Consider the following 23,061-nt stretch of genomic DNA (forward strand, 5'->3'; position numbering starts at 1 on the left):
CATGGTGTGCACATTTTGTAGATAGTGCAACACATATCTGATCTGTAGTTTGCTATAACCATTCTGACTAAAGGTGACCTCAGGAGGAGCTAGCTCACTTGACAAATTCCCAGGGTTTGATGACCTTGGCCCTGTGAACCAGGGTATGAAGTACCCCTTTATGCTGAGCTGGATGGTGACAATTATCAGCATTTACATACAAGTCAGTGAGAATAGGATTCCTGTAAATGGCATGCGCTGATGTACCATCAACATTCTTCTTGACCAATGTATCGGGGAAGGGAAAGCAGCCATCCTTTTCCATCTCCATCATGAAGCAAATATTCAGGTGAACATGGAATTCAGGTGTTCTAAAAAGCGATTCCAGTTCTTACTGTCATGTGGCCAAACAACAAAAGTATTGCCTACATGTCTGAAAAACACAGGTTTTAAAGACCTTGACTTGAAGGCACATTCCTTGAAGTCTTCCATAAACAAATTGGCAAAAATAGGTCCCAGTGGACTTCCCATTGTGACTCCATTTGTCTGCCCAGAGCACTGGTCATTGAATAAAACATAAGTGGAAGTCTACACATGTTGAAATGGGTTTGTTAATTGAACACTAAACCTAACGGCAATTAATCGTAATGAATCACACACAGGAACGCTAGTGAAGAGAGACCACCATTAAAACTTACAAAAATATCAGTCATGTAGTTGGTGTAAGAAATCTGCCAAGTTTCGAACATAATGCTCACACCGACCTAATGGTGGGCTCAAACAGAGTAGTAAGGTGTTTAGTTAAACAATATGTTGGAGCACCAGTGTTACTCACAATTGGTCTGTGAGGAACCTCTTCCTTGTGGACCTTTGGAAGACCATAAACCTAGGGGGTCTCACATTCCCAATCAGATTCACTGATGTGAACATGGGCTGTGGCAACCTGTTACTGTCATGTCATCATCATGCCCCAAATTCATTTAATGCCTGCTATCATGGAACATTAGTACTAAAGACACTGTACTAATAGGCCTACTCCAGAATAAGTCATGCTATCATTTTGTATATGTTTTCCTTTATAGATGCATCACACATTTGTAGAAGCCTGTCTTTCATTTGCATTCCTTTCTACTGGTCTAATGTCCTAGGACCAGACATATTTGTACAAAAAGTAAAGTGGTTTGTGTCACACCTAAGGTACTGTGTAATGGATTCACTTGTTGCCTCTTTAAGATGTCTTATCTTTAACTGAGTTGCATTCTCAACAGTGGCAGGACTATTTTTCTTTAGTGGACTTTCTCCTTAGTGTGAGTGTAGATATTTTGCTTAAACAAGAAGCTCTTCCACATTGTGCTGGTAGATTTTGAATGATTTTTTTAAAATTAAATTTCACTGTCATCACTGTGTAATCTGAAATAAAATTTATTACTGTGTTTTGGGACACAGGAAATCTAAAAATTGTGCATGAAGGTGGATACATAATTTTTAACAATGGAAGTAACAATTGTTTTAATACATTTGAAGTTATGACACCATTTAAAATGCATTCAGATAAAATGATGTATTAAAAAGTGAGTCATATGAAATAGCCTTAAATAATTTTGACAGTAATCAGTTCTGATAAACTATTACAAAATTATTCACAATTTTTTTCCCTGGATGTTAAACTGAAGGCACTTAACGTTTGAGTTCTGTACTGAATTTGGTCACAGTTTCTGTAGCAGTATTGTGGGTGTATTTCATTATAATACAATGGTAGGAGCTGTAATCCAATAGGTAAATCTTGAAATGTAGAAGAAACAGAAAGCCACTATTCTAGAATGTGTTTCTTGCCTGCTTGAGTAATTACCCATACATTTTACGTACTTAAAAATCTGCGTAGTAGACAATATTCCCCACCAATAAAATAATTAGTCCTAGTGCTTAGTATAATGTGTTTTTGGAAACCTAATTTTTGTTTCAAAATTGAACTACATTATTTCACATGTTTACAGGCTGCAAACATGTGAAAGGCATACTGTTATATGGGCCTCCAGGTACAGGAAAGACACTGATGGCAAGACAGATAGGCACAATGCTTAATGCTCGTGAGCCTAAAATAGTCAATGGCCCTCAAATTTTGGATAAATATGTTGGTGAATCAGAGGCCAATATTAGACGTTTATTTGCAGATGCTGAGGAGGAGGAAAAACGAGTGAGTAGAATATACTGTGTAAAACATGAAGATAACTCTTATTAGTTCATGTCTTGGGACATTCCTAAGATGAAATTCCTAAGCTTAAAAAATATATGCTAAATATAAGTAATTGCCATTCTGTAATATTATGTCAGTTAGATTGTCACTAATTGAGGTGTACGTTCGTCTTGTGATTCCTCTTTATTTAAAACCCATTGAATGCAGACTCATGAAAGATTATATGTGCTAAGAAACTGAGATATTTACCACTGCACAGTAGAAACTAAAGTCCCCTGCTGTATTTTTCTGTCTGTGTTTAATACTAATCTTGGAAGATGCTGTAGGGATTTTGATTCTGTTTTCATTAACAGACGCACGAGAAAGGTTTGTGTATATGATTTATTACTGCTACACCAGGTAAGTCATCTGACTGTAAATACTTAGTGCCATACCCGCAATACTGTGGTAAGGTATAAGTTTTCTTATACACTCCTGGAAATTGAAATAAGAACACCGTGAATTCATTGTCCCAGGAAGGGGAAACTTTATTGACACATTCCTGGGGTCAGATACATCACATGATCACACTGACAGAACCACAGGCACATAGACACAGGCAACAGAGCATGCACAATGTCGGCACTAGTACAGTGTATATCCACCTTTCGCAGCAATGCAGACTGCTATTCTCTCATGGAGACAATCGTAGAGATGCTGGATGTAGTCCTGTGGAACGGCTTGCCATGCCATTTCCACCTGGCGCCTCAGCTGGACCAGCGTTCGTGCTGGACGTGCAGACCGCGTGAGACGACGCTTCATCCAGTCCCAAACATGCTCAATGGGGGACAGATCCGGAGATCTTGCTGGCCAGGGTAGTTGACTTACACCTTCTAGAGCACGTTGGGTGGCACGGGATACATGCGGACGTGCATTGTCCTGTTGGAACAGCAAGTTCCCTTGCCGGTCTAGGAATGGTAGAACGATGGGTTCGATGATGGTTTGGATGTACCGTGCACTATTCAGTGTCCCCTCGACGATCACCAGAGGTGTAGGCCAGTGTAGGAGATCGCTCCTCACACCGTGATGCCGGGTGTTGGCCCTGTGTGCCTCAGTCGTATGCAGTCCTGATTGTGGCGCTCACCTGCACGGCGCCAAACACGCATACGACCATCATTGGCACCAAGGCGGAAGCGACTCTCATCGCTGAAGACGACACGTCTCCATTCGTCCCTCCATTCACGCCTGTCGCGACACCACTGGAGGCGGGCTGCACGATGTTGGGGCGTGAGCGGAAGACGGCCTAACGGTGTGCGGGACCGTAGCCCAGCTTCATGGAGACGGTTGTGAATGGTCCTCGCCGATACCCCAGGAGCAACAGTGTCCCTAATTTGCTGGGAAGTGGCGGTGCGGTCCCCTACGGCACTGCGTAGGATCCTACGGTCTTGGCGTGCATCCGTGCGTCGCTGCGGTCCGGTCCCAGGTCTACGGGCACGTGCACCTTCCGCCGACCACTGGCGACAACATCGATGTACTGTGGAGACCTCACGCCCCACGTGTTGAGCAATTCGGCGGTACGTCCACCCGGCCTCCCGCATGCCCACTATACGCCCTCGCTCGAAGTCCGTCAACTGCACATACAGTTCACGTCCACGCTGTCGCGGCATGCTACCAGTGTTAAAGACTGCGATGGAGCTCCGTATGCCACGGCAAACTGGCTGACACTGACGGCGGCGGTGCACAAATGCTGCGCAGCTAGCGCCATTCGACGGCCAACACCGCGGTTCCTGGTGTGTCCGCTGTGCCGTGCGTGTGATCATTGCTTGTACAGCCCTCTCGCAGTGTCCGGAGCAAGTATGGTGGGTCTGACACACCGGTGTCATTGTGTTCTTTTTTCCATTTCCAGGCTTGTAGTTTATGCACAAATTAGTCTAGATCACATTTTTTATTTAACTGTAATTGCCAATTTTGGCCAAATGTAACCATTTTGACATCTAAAACTGAAATATAGTATTTTATCTAGTGTGGGTCTTTACAAATGTAATGATGCCACAAGTTGACATGTTGTTATTACTGTATTAAGAATAAATATAGTCAGATTATTAGTAACATGGGAAAGAAACCTGACTCTACAAAATTGAAAACAATGTGAAACTCTGTTTTAAAAAAAAAGCAAGTTCATTACTTGCATGTTCTGTGGATTGTAATTGTGAACACTATGAAGTGGAACTAGTCAGTTTCAAAATTATAAAGCACTCTCTTCGTGAAAAATGTTGTAGCATACTGGCCATTTACATAATTTCCACATAGTGTCTGTACGTGTTCAGAGCTAATTTTATCATCAGTTAAATCTCACATACTAAGGCTGCATAATGAACAGTGTAAATCATTCATCTTTTTAGTATTACACTGAAGAGCCAAAGAAACTGGTACTCCTGTCTAAATATCATGTAGGGCCCCCACGAGCTCACAGGAGTGACACAACATGACGTGGCATTGACTCAACTAATGTCTGATGTAGTGTGGAGGGAACTGACATCATGAATCCTGCAGGACTTTCCATAAATCTATTGTAGTACACTGGGATGGAGGTCTTTTCTGAACAACACATTGCAAGACATCCCAGAGATGATCGATAATGTTCATGTCTGGGGACTCTCGTGGCTAGTGGAAGTGTTTAAGTGCAGAAGAGTGTTCCTGGAGCCACTCTGTAGCAATTCTGGATATGTGGAGCATCGCATTGTCCTGCTGGAATTTCCCAAGTCTGTCAGAACGAACAATGGACGTGAATGGATGCAGATGATCAGACAGGATACTTACGTACGTGTCACGTGTCAGTTGTATCTAGACATATCAGGGGTCCCATATCACTCAGTGCCCACACCACACACCCCACACCATTACAGAGCCTCCCTGCTGACATGCAGGGTCCAGGGATTCATGAGGTTGTCTCCATACCCGTACACGTCCATACACTCAATAAAATTTGAAAGTCGACTCATCCGACTGGGAAACATGTTTCCAGTCATTAACAGTCCAATGTTGGTGTTGACGGGCCCAGGTGAGGTGTAAAGCTTTGTGTCGTGCAGTTATCAAGGGTACACAAGAAGGTCTCTGGCTCCAAAATCCAATATTGATGATGATTTGTTTAATGGTTCAAACATTGACACTTTTTGGTGGCCTAGCATTTAAATCTGCAGTAATTTGCAGAAGGGTTGCACTTTTGTTACTTTGAATGATTCTCTTCAGTCGTTGTTGGTCCCATTCTTGCAGGGTCTTTTTCTGGCCTCAGTGATGTCGAAGATTTGATGTTTTACTGGATTCTTGATATTCATGGTACACTTTTGAAATGGTCATATGGGAAAATCTCCACTTCATCGCTAGCAGAGATGCTGTGTATCATCACTTGTGTGTCAACTGTAACGCCACATTAAAACTCAATTAAATCTTGCTAACCTGCCATTGCAGGAGCAGTAACCGATCTGACTGTGCCCAACACTTGTTGTCTTACATAGGCATTGCCGACTGCAACACCACACTCTGCCTTTTTATATATCTCTTTGTTTGAATATGCATGCCTAAGCTGTGTGCAAAATGTTTACAGTGGACATCACATATTATCTTTATTGCATGGTTCTCTGAAACACATATTTTCCTCAGTAAGTTACTCCAGAATATTTTATCCTAAGACACAAATGAATGAAAGTGGGAAAAATCAATTTTTTTAAAATTTTTATCCCCAAAATCTAATATAACACCAAATCTGCAGAGCAGAAATGTTTGAAGATTTGTAATGTGTATTCCAGTCCAGATTCTTATCAACATAAACACCAGTGAATTTGGAATATCCTGTTTCGTTTACTGATTCATTTTCATGCATTATTTTTCTCAATATTATTAAGTGTAACCTACTACATATAACAAGGTGAAAATCCCCATTCATGTAAGAGTACGAAATAAATGCCCAGTCTTTGGAATCGGTAGCATAAGTATCTGGGTGTGACTATTTGAAATGATTTCAAATGGAACGATCAGATTTCACAAGCAATGGGCAAGATGAACTCTAGATTGCAGTTTATTGGTAGAATCCTGAAACTGTGCAGTCCTTAAACAAAAGAAATTGCTTAAAATACGTTAGTTTGCCCAGTCTTGGAGTATTGTTCATCTATATGGGACACTTACCAGTTGAGTCTGATTAACGGGATTGAGAAGGTCCAAAGAAGAGTGGCAAGATTCGTGGCTGGTACATTTAGCCAGCCTGAGAGCGTTACCAATCTCATAGCAAGTTTGAAGTGGGGCACACTTGCAGATAGACAATGCGCTAAACGGAAGGGGCTGCTCACTAAATTCTGAAATCTGATCTTTGCCGAGGATGTAGAGCATATGTTTTTACCATCAACTTTCAAATTGTGCAATGATCACCATTCAAAGATGATAGAAATTAGAGCTCATGCTGAAGGCGTTCAGACAGTCGTTTTTCCCTCATGCGTTCCACAAGTGGAACAGAGGGGGAGAAATATGACTTTGCCACAAATTGTTCCTTCCACCACACAATGCTTAGTAGCTAGGGGAGTGTAGATGTAAATGTTAAAATGAAGGACTAAGTAAAGAACACACATTTTTTTGTTTTCCCCAGAAAGCTTTCTGCTCCGAGATACAGCCCTCCAAATATGACACTGTGCATACCATTTTGAAAATGTGAATTTAGGAAATAATTTTAAAATGCTGTATCTCTGGAAAAGTTCTAGGTATTTTGTTGGTGTTTTTTTTTAAAGATAATTATTTTATGATTACAAAGAAATCCTCCATTTGGACTTAACTATCAAATTTATTTTGCTATAGCGTTCTGAACTTTTTTATAATTTATGGAATTTTTTTTTCCAAAACACACATTCATAAATTTTTTTCCCTTCCTGTTGAATAGTACCATCTAGTTCTACATTCCCTGAAAAGGAGAGCTTCACTTTTAGGTGGAGCAGGTTTTATAGAATTGTAAATTTTTGCCACACATAAAACCTGTTTATCATCACATAACAGGCTCGTAAAAATCAAAACCTAGCCTTATTTAACATAATTTTAGTTTTGAAAGATGAGTAAGAGAGACAGTTTTCAAGAATTTTAAATGGTTCCAAAATGAATGTGAAAGGTCCAAAGACTTAAAGCTTTCAATTTATGCAACTTGTATGGACTCTGTTTTGTACTGAAATCAGCCAGTCAATAAATTAAAAATGTGTTTCACGGTATCTTCCTTTGATATAGTGTGATGCCTTCCTTTTGAACCAATAGGAATCTTCAAAACATTGTGAACAGAAAGTGAGTGCTGATGACTTTTTTGCTGCCCTTAAGCTGGAAACCTATATCCAGCAGCTGGTCCATGTGCTAGCATAAAGTTCACTACAATTTCATTTAACTCGTAACTGGTGTCTATAATATCTGCAATCCATCAGTCAGTCATACACACACACCACAAACATCCCCCTTCTCAGATTGTGAATCTGAATTTTATCCTGCTGTTTCTGAGGTGTTGGCTGAACGAATGAAATTTCTTTCCTTCTTGCTCTTTAAAGTGTGTGCAATACGAGTTCGCCCATCACTTTGAGTCCAAAAGTGTGTCTTCTGAATTCCTTCCTCAGGAGTAGTTTGTTTAGACCACTCTTCTTTTTTCTGCTCGCAGAATTCTCTGACAAAAGAATGAGGGCTGTGGGTGTGTAAGATTTCACGACTCTTGTAAAATCCTTAGTGTTCTGAATCACAGCTGCATTTGGTCTGGAAAGTTTATTTTGTAGCATGGTGCTTCAGCAGGCCTCCTACACTACCACAAGGCCCCTTCCCGTGACCAGTAGCACTGTATACCCAGTCAGTTGGCACAAACAACTTACTCAATCAAACAGCTGGCAACTATTTTTAAAATGACTGGGAGCATCATCAGAAATAATGAGCATCTTCTCCGCCTCTGTTTGCAGTTGAAGAATTTTGCGCGTTGCTAGCAAAGCATAGGCTGAGTCATGTCCTGTGTCATCACTTATAACTGCAACACCTGTGGTCTTGTTTTGAAAATGTCACTCCTGTAAAAATTAAAACCTGGTCATTACTCCAATTACACCTTTGTACTTCTTGTGGGAGAACTACAGACCAGTTCTCAGCAAAATCACAGTGAAGTACTAAACATAGTTCTTCAGTCTGTACACACCCTTTCACTTCTGCAATGTATTGCTGTTGCAGTTTCTTCAGATACTGTTCTGTCACTGCTTTCACTGACCATTTACCAAGTTCATTAATGAAACTGTCCAAGGCAACAGTTTTCTTAGTTAGTTTATTTTTCTCCCATGTCGCATATGTAATTTCTGTAGAGTTGTCTGCTACGTTTTCCAAGCCAAGTGTGTGTAATGACAGTCCTCCCTTTTCAGGGCAGTCATTACATTCTTGAAACAAACAAGTCTCTCACTTTACATCACAGACGTGGTGTCATATGCTCTTGTAAGTTTTTCAAAGTTACCATACAAAAGATCAAAATTCGCGCAGTACACACACAGACAGGCCGACATCTCTAGGTGGGTGTGGAACTACCCACTTAGGTCGTAGTGCACAAAATTTTGATATTCCGATATGTGAAGTTGTATAGTTGCTCTTATAAATTGCAAAAGTTTCTTTAGTACTGAGAGTCGTGTACCTCTTCACTTCCAAAACTTTTTGACCTTCAACTGTTACAGGTATAGTGTCTTTTTTGTTGGCACTCTGGTGAGAACAGACCCATCTATCTTTCAGATAAAATGACTGCACTATTTGAACTTCAGGTGTGCTTCTACAGGATGACTGTAATAGTGACCTGGTCTTCCAAAGACTCCTTTTACAGACCTCGCATTTCTTGATTTGTCTACAATGTACTTTGATACTGATGGAACATTGTTCAAAATTGTGTTCTTTGAAAATGCCTCTGGAATAATAGTTAAAACCTACACCTTTTCACTATAGGATGCACAATATTCAATAGCTGAATTGATATTTGTGAAAAATTCCTGGAAAGAGGAGCAAGAGTGCTTTGGTTAATTTTTTTCTAAAGATGGAATTTCTACTTTGAAGAGTGTGGTCAGTTTTGCTGTAGTGCATTCATCCATAGCTTTAGTAATTTCTCTGTGCTTTCTTGATACATAGAGCTTATGACTCGACTTCACTGACCACAGTTTCTCAACGGAACTAACACTTACCTCTGTAGTTGACTGATTAAAGGTATTTAATTCTTCCTCTACTGATGCAAAATCTGCATCATCTGCATCATGAGAGGTTTCAACTTGTTCAGATACTATCAATGTGTTATTCTGTCAAAGCATTTAGAACACAAAATGTCCTCACCGGAAGCATCTTCACTTTGAAATAGTCTTCAAATTAGAACATTTATTCCCAACCTGAACAAATTTAATTTTTTGTTTGTCTTATATATCACTCTTTTATTGATATGCAAATAGTCAGCACACTTCACTCTCTTGTGGCCCCAGTCAGAAGACATTTAAACAGTCCTTTTCACAAAACACTATGCAACCGTGTCAACTGACAAATTCCTAATGAAAACACAGAACACACTGGATGGTCTCATATTTCTTAGAATACTCGTCAGTAAACAAATTGGCACTGAAGAACTACAATACAGGAACCTGCAGTTAACAACCATGACAAAGAATCTGACAAGAAACTAGAACAAAATGTAAGAAATAACTGCAACAAAGACAATATAAATAAACATTGTAACTAATAAATTAGTAAGAAACTTCAGTGAAGATATATGTTACCCTTGAAAGATAGAAAAAAGATTTTTAAAAACAAAACCTCTCCAACTTGAAAGTGGAAGCTCTCCTGTACACCGAACATAGTCCTACATGATACTAATCAACAGAAAAAATCTAACTTTTCTGGATTGACATTTTCTTTAAAAAAAATTTCTGTAAATTATAAAAAAATCAAAAGGCAACAGTAAAATAACTTTGACAGATATGTCTAAACGGAGGATACCATTGTAATCATAAAGCAATTATCTTTCAAATAAAAATACCCCTCTAGCAAAGATCTAGAAATGAAAATTTTAAAAATATTTCAAAAATTCGCATCTTCAAAATGGTGTTCGTAGTGTCATCTTTAGAGGCCTGTGTCTCAGGGCAGAAATTTTTTGGAGAAAACAAAAAAAATGTATGTATTTCTTATTTAGTCCTGAATTTTAACATATGCTAAATACAATAACATCTGAGACTATGACGGTAACCCCGCTGCCTGAAGTGATATGGATTTTGCTCGCTACCTTCAGTGTGGAAATACCCGGGTTTGATTCCTAGTACCACCTCATATTTTTTTCTGAGGCAGAGAGGCGTGGAACAGGATCCATTTAGCTTTGTGAAGCCTAATGAGGAACTATTTGAATAAAGAAGCAGATGTACCATCAGAATTCTTCTATCGGTAATAATGGCTGGAGAGATTGTTGAAATGCAGATCATGTGTCCAAAGATCAGACTGCTGCTCATACTGCCTTGCAGGCAGCAGTCGGAAGTCATATGGTCTAATCTGTGATTTGTTTTTATGTCTTCTTATTTGGGGCAGGGCATTTGCAGAGAATCAGTTATTAATTTTTGATAAAGTGTTGTTTCCATTTTCAAATGTCGAAGTTAGTCCATGGCATCATCAACAGAGAAATATTTCTGCTTTTTGGATAAATGGAGGAAGATCATTTGTACATGACAAAAACAAGAGTGGACCCAATACTGATTCGTGTGGTAACTTATACTGATTATTCTTCACTGTGAACAGGAAAACCAGTTACCAGTGAGATCTCTGGTGCCATAACTTGAGTTTCTCTTAGAGAATAGTTTGAACTGCACAGTCAAATGGTTTTGTTAGCATTTTTAACAATATTGTTGGATACAATAAAGGTACATACAATTAGACACCAATATTATTGAATAACATTTACTTTTGTGGTTTTGTACTGTGTGTGCTTCAGTAAATTTATCAAGGTTCCACTTCCAGATTATATTTAAGAATTTCATACTCATTTAATGTTTGGTTTTACCATTCAGATTCTGGCTGGGTCTAAGTAGCATATATGTTGATCTCTCTGGTTTTATAGATATCAGTATCAGAAGTTTGGTGACAGCAGAGTAATACAACTGATTTGATGCTGCATACTACCTAGCATATATACTCGAATAATCCGTGCACCCCAATTTTGAGGAAGAGGAAGAAAAAATTATTTTTTGCTTTAATTTATTTTATTTACAAAAAAAAAGAAAGTTCCAACGTTATGATGTGTTCAGAAGTATGTATAATAACTACTGGCTTGAAGCAACGCTGCTGTACAGGTTGATACATCATTAAAACACAACTGATTCAGTGACGTGCAGCTGGCCAGCAGGCGGGTGGGCAGCCAGCAGCATGCAGCTGGCCGGCTGGCCTATTAGACAGGCGGGCGGCCGGGGAACGTTATCACCACCAGCTGGGACTCTACGCGTACCTACAATAGCAAAAAAAGAAATGTGAATTATCTTGTTTAAGAATTTGTTAATACGGTATGTACAATAAAATATTTTAGTCAATACCGGTGCGTTTCCTCTCTTACAACTCTATTCATCACTTTCGTCGTCATCACTAGCGGTAGAATCATTGTTGTCTTCACCATCTTCCTGTAGAGCATCGTCCTTTGTTCCATCCAGTCAATTTGTGATTCCACATTTTTTGAAGGATTTTTCCACCAGTGGTTGCGGAATGGAGTCCCATGCACTTTTCACCCATTCACAAATCAGGGACAAATCCGGCCGTTTGATTTTTCCACTTACTTACGGTTTTCATCAGCCATCCGTTGCATATATTGCTGTTTAAGCGCAGCTTTGAATGACCGATTTACACACACATCTAGTGGTTGTAGGATGGATGTTAGGCCTCCAGTGATAATGACTGTCAGTTTTCCCTTTTTGTAATTTTTCTCACACTTCCTTAGTTGTATGTCTGCGGAAGCTGTCCAGGACCAACATGGTGTATAAATTCAGTAACGTACCAGGATGTCATTGCCAAACATGTGTCACCCAGTCAATTATAAGGATTCGCTATCACTAATACCGGTATGCCTTTTACTGATATTTTTGGAGTAGTTTTCCTTTTAAATATCACGTAAGGTGGTAGCTTTCGTCCATCACCAGTTACACACATCATCACTGTATATATTTGTTTCTCACTGTCGCCAGTTCGTAACATGATGCTGGATTCTCCTTTCCTGTTCACTGTGTTGTCGAGCAGCATCTCAAAATAGACTGGCGTTAGATCTGCATTACCAATTTGCGATGATATATAGGACTGTTTGCTGTGCAGATTTATCACATAATGATGAAAATTCACTATTTTTTCCTTGTAATCGCCTGGAAGCCGTTGAGTGACAGTAGCTTTCCTCCGGAATCCTAAACCATTTCAGTTGAAAAATCTCGATAGCCAGCCACGGATAGCTTTGAAACTGGTAATGCCTAGTTCTTTGGCTAAAGACAATGCTTTAAGTTGGCACATTTCACTCGTCACCTCATATCGGTATTGTCGCTTCTTATCTGCATAATCGCAGAGCCTTTTCTCAAGGTCCGGATGCTTCGCTTTTTGGCCGCGAAATGCCCGGCGATTACTGTTAGTTTCTTGGAGCTGTGTTTTATTTTTTCACCAGTCATTAATAAAACTCTCACTCTCGTTGTACTTTCTTCCTGCTGCACGGTTTCAAATATTCTTGGCTTCTTCAATAATTTTCACTTTTTCTTTAGCAGTGTACGAGCAATAACGAGAACTTGTAGCCATAATTAACAAGTTTGAAGATGTTAATACTTCAGTCCTAACATGCTACTGATGTGTGTCAGACTGAGGCCGCAACAATGCAATAGTAGAATGGGATCTGTTGTTGGAAGCGGAGCAGTACCAACAATGTTTCGAATAATCCACGCACCCCAGTATTTCATCCTAAAATTCGGGATAAAACATGCGCGGATTATTAGAGTATATATGGTACTACTACTACTACTACTACTACTACTACTACTACTACTACAGTATGTCAACAGTGTGTGACATGCCCAGTTCGAAGCCATTATCACATATTGGCTTTTGGCCCATTTCATAGTGGTGTGTGGCAACCCTAGCATGTGTACAAGCTATTGAGTTGTTGTGAAGTTAACAATAAACTGAATTGTACATATCCAGAATTTATAGTTTTTTTTCCAAAGAAATTTGTTAGTATTGGTGTTAAATTTACTATTCCTTTTTTTTTCAGTTAGGTCCAAATAGTGGTCTTCATATAATTATTTTTGATGAAATTGATGCTATCTGCAAGTCCCGTGGGTCTGTCGCGGGGAACACAGGTGTTCATGACACTGTTGTAAATCAGCTGCTGGCTAAAATTGATGGTGTCGAACAATTGAACAACATATTAGTCATTGGAATGACAAATAGACGTGATATGATAGATGAAGCACTGCTTCGACCTGGACGCTTAGAGGTAAGAGTAAATTTTGAGATATTACTTGAAAATTAAGTTGTGGCTTTAAGGTGGCCTTCATTTACTTTGCATGTGTACTCCATTCTTTTCACAGCAATATTTCATCTCTGAACAATAGTATCCACAGGAAATTGAATGTTTTAAGTGCTTGTTGCCATTTACTTACTATTTTATGAAATTTTTCTGTTCCAAATCATGAATCTGAAAGTTCTGAATGAAAGAAATGAAGACACATAAAAATAAAAATAATTGTAGTAAGATAGTGTGTGTGTGTGTGTGTGTGTGTGTGTGTGTGTGTGTGTGTGTGTGTGTATAGGCTTGGTTTGGATATTGTCTTCTTTCGCCCAGTTCCACAATAAACCAAACTTGCATATGCAAACACTGGTGCCCAATGAACAACCAAAGTTTGCATCAGTACTGTGAGGAACGTAGTGTAACATACCTGGTTAGACTGAGTATGGGTGATAAGACCTTGATAATTATTTCCCTCTGCTGTTAATTACACTGTTTGGGGCTCTCAGGCTACCTCAGGCCTGTGGAGAAGATTTAACACGTGATGTGTGGAGAAGCTACAGTCTGATTCAGCTGGTCTGCGTTAAAAGGAAAAAGGGAATAAATAAAATCTTTGCAGCAAGATGTATAAAATAAGTTTGACAAAGGCTATTGACAAAACTTCAAATTAGACACATTATTAACCATTTTACATTTAAATCAAGACAAGTCATTCAAAATATTCAAACCTATGTAAAAACCACCACCTGTGCATAAAAATTTATTATGGAAGTCGTTGTCATCTTCAGTCCAAAGACTGGTTTGGTGCAGCTCTCCATACTAGTCTATCCTGCGTGAGCCTCTTAATCTCTGAATAACAACTGCAACATACATCCTTCTCAATCTGCTTACTACACTCATATCTTGGTCTCCCTGTAAGATTTTTAATGCACACAATTCCCTCCAGTACTAAACAACTGGTCCTGTGATGTCTCAGACTGTGTCCTATCAACTGATTCCTTCTTTCCTTGTCTCCCCAATTCTATACAGTGCCTCCTCAATAGTTATATGATTGACCCATCTAATGTCAAACACTTACCTGACTTATACAATTTTATTTGGTGGTGACTTTAATGTACCCTTGATATGTTGGTGAAAGTACTTATTTAATTTTGGAGGTATGCATAAAATATAATCCAAAATTATGCTAAATGCGTTCTCTGGATTATCAGTTTAATAAGTCACGGCTGCAAAATACTAACGCGAATTCTTTACAGACGAATGGAAAAACTGATAGAAGCCGACCTCGGGGAAGATCAGTTTGGATTCCGTAGAAATATGGAAACACGAGAGGCAATACTGACCCTACAACTTATCTTAGAAGCTAGATTCAGGAAAGGCAAACCTATGTTTCTAGCATTTGTAGACTTAGAGAAAGCTTTTGACAATGTTGACTGGAATACTCTTTCAAATTCTGAATTTCAATGTACTACGAAAATCCGACTGGCAAGACTCTTTGGGATGTTTGTCAATATGGCCAGCTCTACTCGTCAATATGGCCAGCTCTACGTTCTGAATTTTTTCCTACCTGTGAGAAGAGATGGTTGCTAATAGGAACTTTTATGAATTTTGAATCACATGCAGTATTCTCTTCACCATAAGAATAATACGAATATAAACATTTTGCCATGTATTGTTTCGTGTTTGCTGCTATCTCATTTAAATCCTGTCTGCCCAATAAACTACGAAACTGTAGCGAGACAACAGCAAACGTGGAAGAATATACATATCATGTCATGTTTATGTTCGTATTATTCTTATGCCTAATAGTGATACAGTCAGAAATCAAGCACAGCAATTGACTAGATTTTTAAATCTAAGATGGCTAATTTCTGTGCAGAATGTAATGTACTAAAGAGGCGCCTGGAAAGATTTTCAAACGGAGAAAATTTTTCGCTAAACTCTCGTTCAGAACATCTTCTATCATACGCAGTTTATTATTTGGTTCTTGTTGATCATTATCAAAGAAAGCAGCAGCGTAAGTAACAATTTTTTGTTTAAATTGTAAGTGGCGATAGCGCGCACAAAAGCAAACCATGCCGCGAGTGGCGACAGGCTGTAAACACGCGCTATCAGAATGCGACAAACAATGCATGACACAGTACAGTAATGAATTTTCAGCTTAGAGTGACGTAAACAGCTATAACAAAGAAAACGGCACATATCAGATCAAAGAAAAATAAGCAGTCAATTCAAACCAGACGAAGCACGTGAAAAAGGAAGGGTACCTGTATAAATACGGACAGAGTGCCTGACGCTTAGCAATGGCTACCTTGTAAAGCTTAACTGCTAAGCTTGCGACTCAAACCAAACTACTGTAGATGTATCGTCATTCATTCGACCTAAATTGTGTCTCATATTACAATGGACCAACTTTGATTCGATTTGGAGATGCGGCCTGCCTAAAACTTTTCTCTCCCCTTGAATTTAGAGTCTCAAATTTCAGGTGCAGCTTAGATTCGAGTAAATACGATAATGTAATGTACACTATGCTTGTCCATCCTCTTTTAGTCTACTGCTGCACCGTGTGGGATCCTTACCAGATGGGATTGATAGTGTACATTGAGAAATTGCAAAGAAGGGCAGCACATTTTGTATTATCACAAAATAGAGAAGACAGTGTCACTGAACTGGCACAGGATTTGAGGTGGACATAATTAAAACAAAGGCATTTACCACTGTGGCAGAATCTTACAAAAATATTTTGTTGACCCCAACCTGCATAAGGAGAAATGATCATCATAATAAAATAAGGAAAGTCAGAACTTGCACGGAAAGGTGTAGGTGTTGGTTTTTTTCTGTTAGATATACAATATAGGAATAATAGTTATTTTGAAGGTGGTTCAATGAACCATCTGTGTGAGCACTTAAATGTGATTTGCAGAGTATCGATGTAGATGTTTATGTAGATGAATGAATCTTCAACATTGTACTGCAGCACCACATTTTGATAGCTTATATTTTCTTTTGCTCTAAACTGTTTATCGTCCACATTTCACTTCAATAGATGGCTACACTCCAGACAAATATTTCCAGAAAAGACTTACTAATGTTTTAATTTGTATTTGATAAGTGTCTCTTCTTCAGAAAGGTTTCTCCTGCCATTGCCAGTCTACATTTTATATCCTCTCTACTTCACAGTTATTTTGCTACCCAAGTTGCAAAACTCGTCTACCACTTTAAGTGTCATGTTTCGTGATCAAATTCCCTTAGCATCACCTGATTTAATTCAGCTTCACTCCATTATCCCCCCCCCCCCTTTTTTTTTTTTTTTTTTTTTTTTTTTTTTTTTTTTTTTTTTTTTTTTGTTCATCATTTATTCTCCTTTCAAGACATTGTCCATTCCATTCTACTGCCCTTCCAAGTCTTTTGCAGTCTCTGCAGAATTACCATTCCATCGGCAAACCTCAGAGTTTTTATTTCTTCTCCATGAACTTTAATTCCTATTCCAACTTCTTCTTTGTTTTCCTTTTGCTACTTGTCCTGAGTACAGATTGAATAACATCGTGGACATACTAAAACATTGTTTCCCTCCCGTCTCAACCACTGCATCCCTTTCATGCCCCTCAGCTTTTATAACTGCCATCTGCTTTCTGTACAAATTGTAAATAGCCCTTTGCTCCCTGTATTTCACCCCTGATACCTTCAGAGTATTCCAGTCATCATCAAAAGCTGTCTCTAAGTCTACAAATGATATAAACATAGGTTTGTCTTTCCTTAACCTATCTTCTAAGACAAGTCATAGGGTCAGTATTTCCTCATACGTTCGTACATTTCTTCGGAATTCAAACTGCTTTCCCCCAAAGTCACCTTCCAAGAGTTCTTCCATTCTTCTGAATTCTTTAGAATTCAGTTAGTATTTTGCAGCCATGACTTATTAAACTGATAGTTTGGTAATTTTCACACGTCAACAACTGCATTGTTTGGAATTGGAATTACTACATTCTTCTTGAAGTCAGAGTATTTCGCGTGTCCCGTGCATCTTGTATAGCAGATTGAAGAGTTTTGTCATGGCTAGCTCTCCCAAGGCTATCAGTAATCATGATGGAAAATCATCTACTCCTGGGGTCTTTATCTAACATTGATCTACTGATCTTTCAGAACTCTGTCCGATTCTTCTTGCAGTATCAGATCTCCCATCTCATCTTCTTCTGTGTCCACTTCCCTTTCTATAGTATTGTCTTAAAGTTTTCTCCCACGTACAGACACTCTTATATACTCCTTCCACTTTTCAGCTTATACCTCTTTGCTTAAGACTGGTTTTCCATATTCATACAGCTGCTTCACCCCCCCCCCCCCCCCCAAGGCCTCTGTAATTTTCCTGTTGTGTTATCTAGCTTTCCCTTAGTGAAATATGCTTGTCAATCCTTAAATTTGTCCTGTAGCCATTCCTACTTAGCCATTTTACACTTCCTGTCAGTCTTGATTTTTAAACGTTTGTATTACCTTTTTCCTGCTTCATTTGCTGCATTTTTAAATTTTTTTCCTTATCTATTTTTGTTGTAGGTCCAGATGGAAATAGGTCTTCCAAATGAGAATGGGCGTTTTCAGATCCTCAGTATACATACAAGCAGAATGAAGGATCACAAGAAGCTTGCACCAGATGTGGACATAAAGGTTTGCATATTGGGTTGTTAATTCTAATTAAAGAATTAATAATGCATCCATCTACATCTTTATACATTACTTAGTATGTGTAATCCATAACTCATTTCCTTTAGAGACTTAGTCTCATAATATATTATCCCGAAAAGTGTATGATGTACCAATGCTTTAATGTATGTGCTGTTTTTAGATATTTGTGCTGCTAAAAGGATATGAGCTCGTGAGTGTTTCAATAATAGTCTTGTGTTATTGAGAATGGAAAAGAGGAGCATGACTGAAACAAAGAAAGGCTCATTCCTATGTCTGTATGTCAGTTAAATTTTGTTTACATCACTTGGAGCTTAGGATATAGACCTATAGTAAACCCTAAATTAACAAACCAGCCTTTAATGAAAATTTACATTGGTGCTGATGCAACTCCCATAAGAACAGTGTTATTCCTCTCTGCTTTTATTCAACACTGCTTTAAGAAAAAGTCAGTTTTTAAGAAATAAATATGAAACATTCTACACATTAAAATCCAGTTTTCATGCAATTCCTAACATGTCAGAGTGAATCTCTGATTTACTTCGGTTTCACACATGCCGTACTGTGTGTTGTGTGATGGAGTAAACAGTAATAGATTCATTCAGTCGACACATACCTAGATTGTAGTAAAGTTATTGACCTCCCTTGTAGTGGTACTGGCAGATACATGGAACCAATCAGAAATTAGTTTCCACAAAAAGTGAGTCTACGAAGTGTGAAAAGTGCAGCTGTTTGTTTATTGAGGTGTTGATGTCCACTAATAACAGAAAAATTTTAAATTCCCAGATTTTTGAAAATATACACAGAAGTGGCAAAAACCATAAGATACCTCCCAATATTGTCACCCAGCATAGTGCAGCAACTCAGTGTGGCATGGATACAATGTCATTGAAGTCCACTGCAGAAATATTGGGCCAGGCTGCCTTTATACCTGTCCATAATTGTGAAAGTGTTACTGATGCAGGATTTTGTGCGTGAACTGATGTCTTGATTACGTCCCATAAATGTTTATAGGATTTCACGTTGGGTGACCTGGATGGTCAGATCATTCACGCGAGTTGTCCAGAATGTCCTTCAAGCCAATTGTGAACAATTGTGGCCCAGTGACATGGCACATTGCCATCCATAAAAATTCCATCATTGTTTGGGAACTTAATTGTCTGCTGCCATAGCCCAAATTAACACCAAATTTAACCCCACTGTCATAACAGATACATTCAATGTTAATCCCACGTTGATTTCTGCAGTTATTTCCAATAGTCTTTCTTGTCTCTTAGCACTGACAATTCTACGCAAATGCTGCTACTCTTGGTCATTAAGTGAAGGCCGTCAGCTACTGCATTGTTGATGGTGGGAGGTAATGCCTGAAATTAAATATCCTCGGCACACTCTTGACACTGTGGATCTCAGAATATTAAATTTCCTAAAGATTTCCAAAATGGAATGTCCCATGCATCTAGCTCCAACTATCATTTCCTTCTCAGTCTGATAATTCCAATTGTGTGGCCATAATCACATTAGAACCCTTTTCACATGAATCACCGGAGTACAAATGATAGCTCTGCCAATGCACTGCCCTTTTATACCTTGTGTATGTGATACTGTCGCCATCATTATATGTGCGTATTGCCATCTCATGACGTTTGTCACCTCAATGCAGAAACACTACTTTGTACCTACATGTACAACAACAGTGCCTGGATGACATCAGAAATCTGAGATTTTTTAGGCATTTAGATCAAAAGATTAGTGCAGTAGGAAGGAAAATTGTACTTATTATTGACAGGTGCCCTGTATTTTCTGAGGCATATAAATGTCATGTTCGTTCCTCCAAACTTCAGAAGTCTCTGTGGGAATCACACTCGTTAATGCCAAATACAGAGTAGCAGTTGTGCCGAAGTAGATTCCATTTCTTGAGAGGAAGTAACTGAGGAGGTTGTTGCGTGGAGTTGTTCAACATTACAGATTGTGTTAAATTCTTTCGCAAACATTGTCTGCAGCATATCAGTTGCTGCTGAGAACAATGTTTTTCCACGAGAATGGTGAAGAATCACTGGTATTCATGAAAATGCGATATTCTAAGACTTAATGATGTTGATCTCCTTATTTCCACATCCAAAATGGATGCAAGTGAAATGTGTGAAATATATGTGGAGCAACAGTGACTTAGGAGCTGCTGGTGATGATGCCAAGGATGAGAATTAGTATGATGCAACAACTTCATGCTGCTAGAAATTTTTCCTCTTATAATGTAACTAAATCAGTTTTAACTTATATCAACTAACTAAAGTTAGAACTTCTTTCACCACAGTTTGCTGGAAGGACCAAAAAAAAAAGTCATCTTTGTTTTTAAAGAAACTGAAGGATGTGCTGCGTGATAAGTATAATAATTATACATGTGCAGCACATGATATTGGTAATCTTGTAATTAAATAGCACTTACCGTACCTAAACATGACTGAATTCTGATTCGGGGTCACTCCTTCTATGGAAGAAGAAGAAGAAGAAGATTTAAGGCAAACTGTTGTTGAAGGAAAAAAATATTTGGGTCCCCATAGATTTGTTAAAAAGGGGTTTTACTATATTTACTAGTGCATAAAAAATTTCTAACTTAGTTTCCACCCCAGAATGGTTTGGGATACAGTCAGAAATCAAATGATCTAATATGATGTGAAGATATTGCAGGAAAGCTGGCTTATGAAAGGGGGTCAATGTAGTAATGTTATGGAAAAAGACAGGTAATTGAAAGCCCGTAGTGCTCCAAGGAAGTTTTTCTCCTTTCTGTATTTTTGTATTTAAGCTTATGGTATGTTGAGGTGAATCATCAGAACACCCAAAAGCCACTATTGGTGTCCTTAATGTAAAAAAAAGTGTACTATGAATGTAATAATGTATATGATGCACATTGAACGGTCATATCTCAATAAACACTGTTGTGAAAACATATTCTTGCAGCTATTTTGCAATTTTCTCATAGCACTGTGTGACCTTCACCCACTCCCACTTTTTTTTACTTAGTTGCATGGGGAGAGAACCCATTTGGGATGTATCAAACAGTTTGTATACTCAGCCTCCACAATTAATTCAGTGTGTATTCATTTTACCTACCCTTGTATGTGATGGCTTGTTCAGTAATGCTGTTTGACTAGTGACCTCTCAAAAGGAGGTTGATGAACAACCTTGGCAAAACAGGTGTTGGCTGAATTTTGCCAGATGATGAACTTTGAAACGAATATTTTTTTTTTTTTTTTTTTTTTTCAGAATGAGATTTTCTCTCTGCAGTGTAGTGTGCACTGATATGAAACTTCCGGGCAGATTAAAACTGTGTGTTTGAATATTTTTTTTGTTGCGGCTTGTTTTAAGTGTATAGTACAATATTTTGGGCTTTGTCAAGGAACATGAAATAGAAATTTGCTTCATTAAAAAAAAACCCAGAAATGTGCATTTCAGTTACTTTTCAATGAAACCCTTCCATACTGCTTGCTTGATAGTGTCCAGTCATGGAATGAAATAATTACTTAAATCGGAAGTATAAATGTCCCAGCAAAATGTGTGTGTCGTAGTGTGTTATTTAATTATTGCCTTGCTGTTACAGGAGCTTGCAGCACTGACAAAAAATTTCAGTGGCGCTGAATTGGAAGGTCTGGTGCGTGCTGCTCAATCAACTGCCATGAACAGACTCATCAAAGCATCAAGCAAAGTTGAAGTTGATCCCGAGGCAATGGAGAAGCTGTTGGTTGACAGATCAGACTTTCTGCATGCATTGGAACATGATATAAAGCCAGTAAGAAAATATTATTTATTTTTGGTTATTTAGGCGAATTGGGAATAAAAACTTTTCTAAAAGGCCATAGCAGTCTGTTCCACATAACAAATTCCACTGCAGATAAACTGGAAAATATAAGATTTCATTTTTGTAATTAGATTTTGAGATGGTACACCAGTATTGCATGAGGTTTGAATGTCAGTGCCTCCATCCTGATATACATTTGCTGTAGTCCCCTAATTCAGTCTATGCAATTACGCTTCTGCAATGAGAGTGCAGCTGATACTTGCTTCAAGCCTTGATGAAACAGATCTAATGTTTGATATCTTGAACTTCATCTGTAGGATTTCTTACACAGAAAAAGTAATAAATTACATGTCAGTACTTAGAGTATTAATGGATCACATTTCTACAACTTATGTAATTCTCGAGGTTGCTGTTACTGATGTCATAGTTGTGCTTCTGGATATTTATCTTGGAAATATTAACGTATCTTAAAGGCATTGGATGACTTCAAAAATTAAAATGAATTTGAGCACTAAGGTTATCATCAAACAGCAAGAAATGAAGGATAAAAAGGTCCATCAGTGCACAGTTTCCCAAAACTTTCTTATCTGAGAAGTTTGCTAAGCTGTCACAGCCCAAAGAAGTTGTTACACCTTTATACATAAACATGTTGAGCATTTGTGTTACCAAAAAGATCTCATACAAAATTCTTTCATACTTTTCTATAGGCACAGAACACACTACACAACTAGCCTTTCACAGGACTACTTTCCTTTGGATAAATTTTGAAGAAAACTATCTTCTAAATGATTGCAAATATGGTACACCATAGTCCTGATTAAATGAAAAATATTGTTTCACAGGAAGTTGAATTTTACATTGGAGATCTCTCAAACCAGGGCCAACACAGGGATAAGTGTAGGACACAAATATAAAGGCTTGGAATTCAAC

At 38.4% G+C, this 23,061-nt stretch overlaps 1 protein-coding gene across 1 annotated transcript in view; it reads left to right on the forward strand.

Annotated features, from left to right (window-relative positions):
* The window catches only part of LOC126298003 (vesicle-fusing ATPase 1), an 88,978-nt gene that overhangs the window by 50,247 nt on the left and 15,670 nt on the right, over window positions 1–23,061 (forward strand). Inside the window, exons 7-10 of the mRNA XM_049989321.1 lie at window positions 1,974–2,173; window positions 13,431–13,655; window positions 18,213–18,323; window positions 21,934–22,122. Coding sequence (XP_049845278.1) covers window positions 1,974–2,173; window positions 13,431–13,655; window positions 18,213–18,323; window positions 21,934–22,122 — 725 coding nt within the window. The remainder of the gene's footprint in view (window positions 1–1,973; window positions 2,174–13,430; window positions 13,656–18,212; window positions 18,324–21,933; window positions 22,123–23,061) is intronic.

This window comes from Schistocerca gregaria, chromosome X, assembly GCF_023897955.1.
Source record: "Schistocerca gregaria isolate iqSchGreg1 chromosome X, iqSchGreg1.2, whole genome shotgun sequence".
Classification (NCBI taxonomy): Eukaryota; Metazoa; Arthropoda; class Insecta; order Orthoptera; family Acrididae; genus Schistocerca; species Schistocerca gregaria.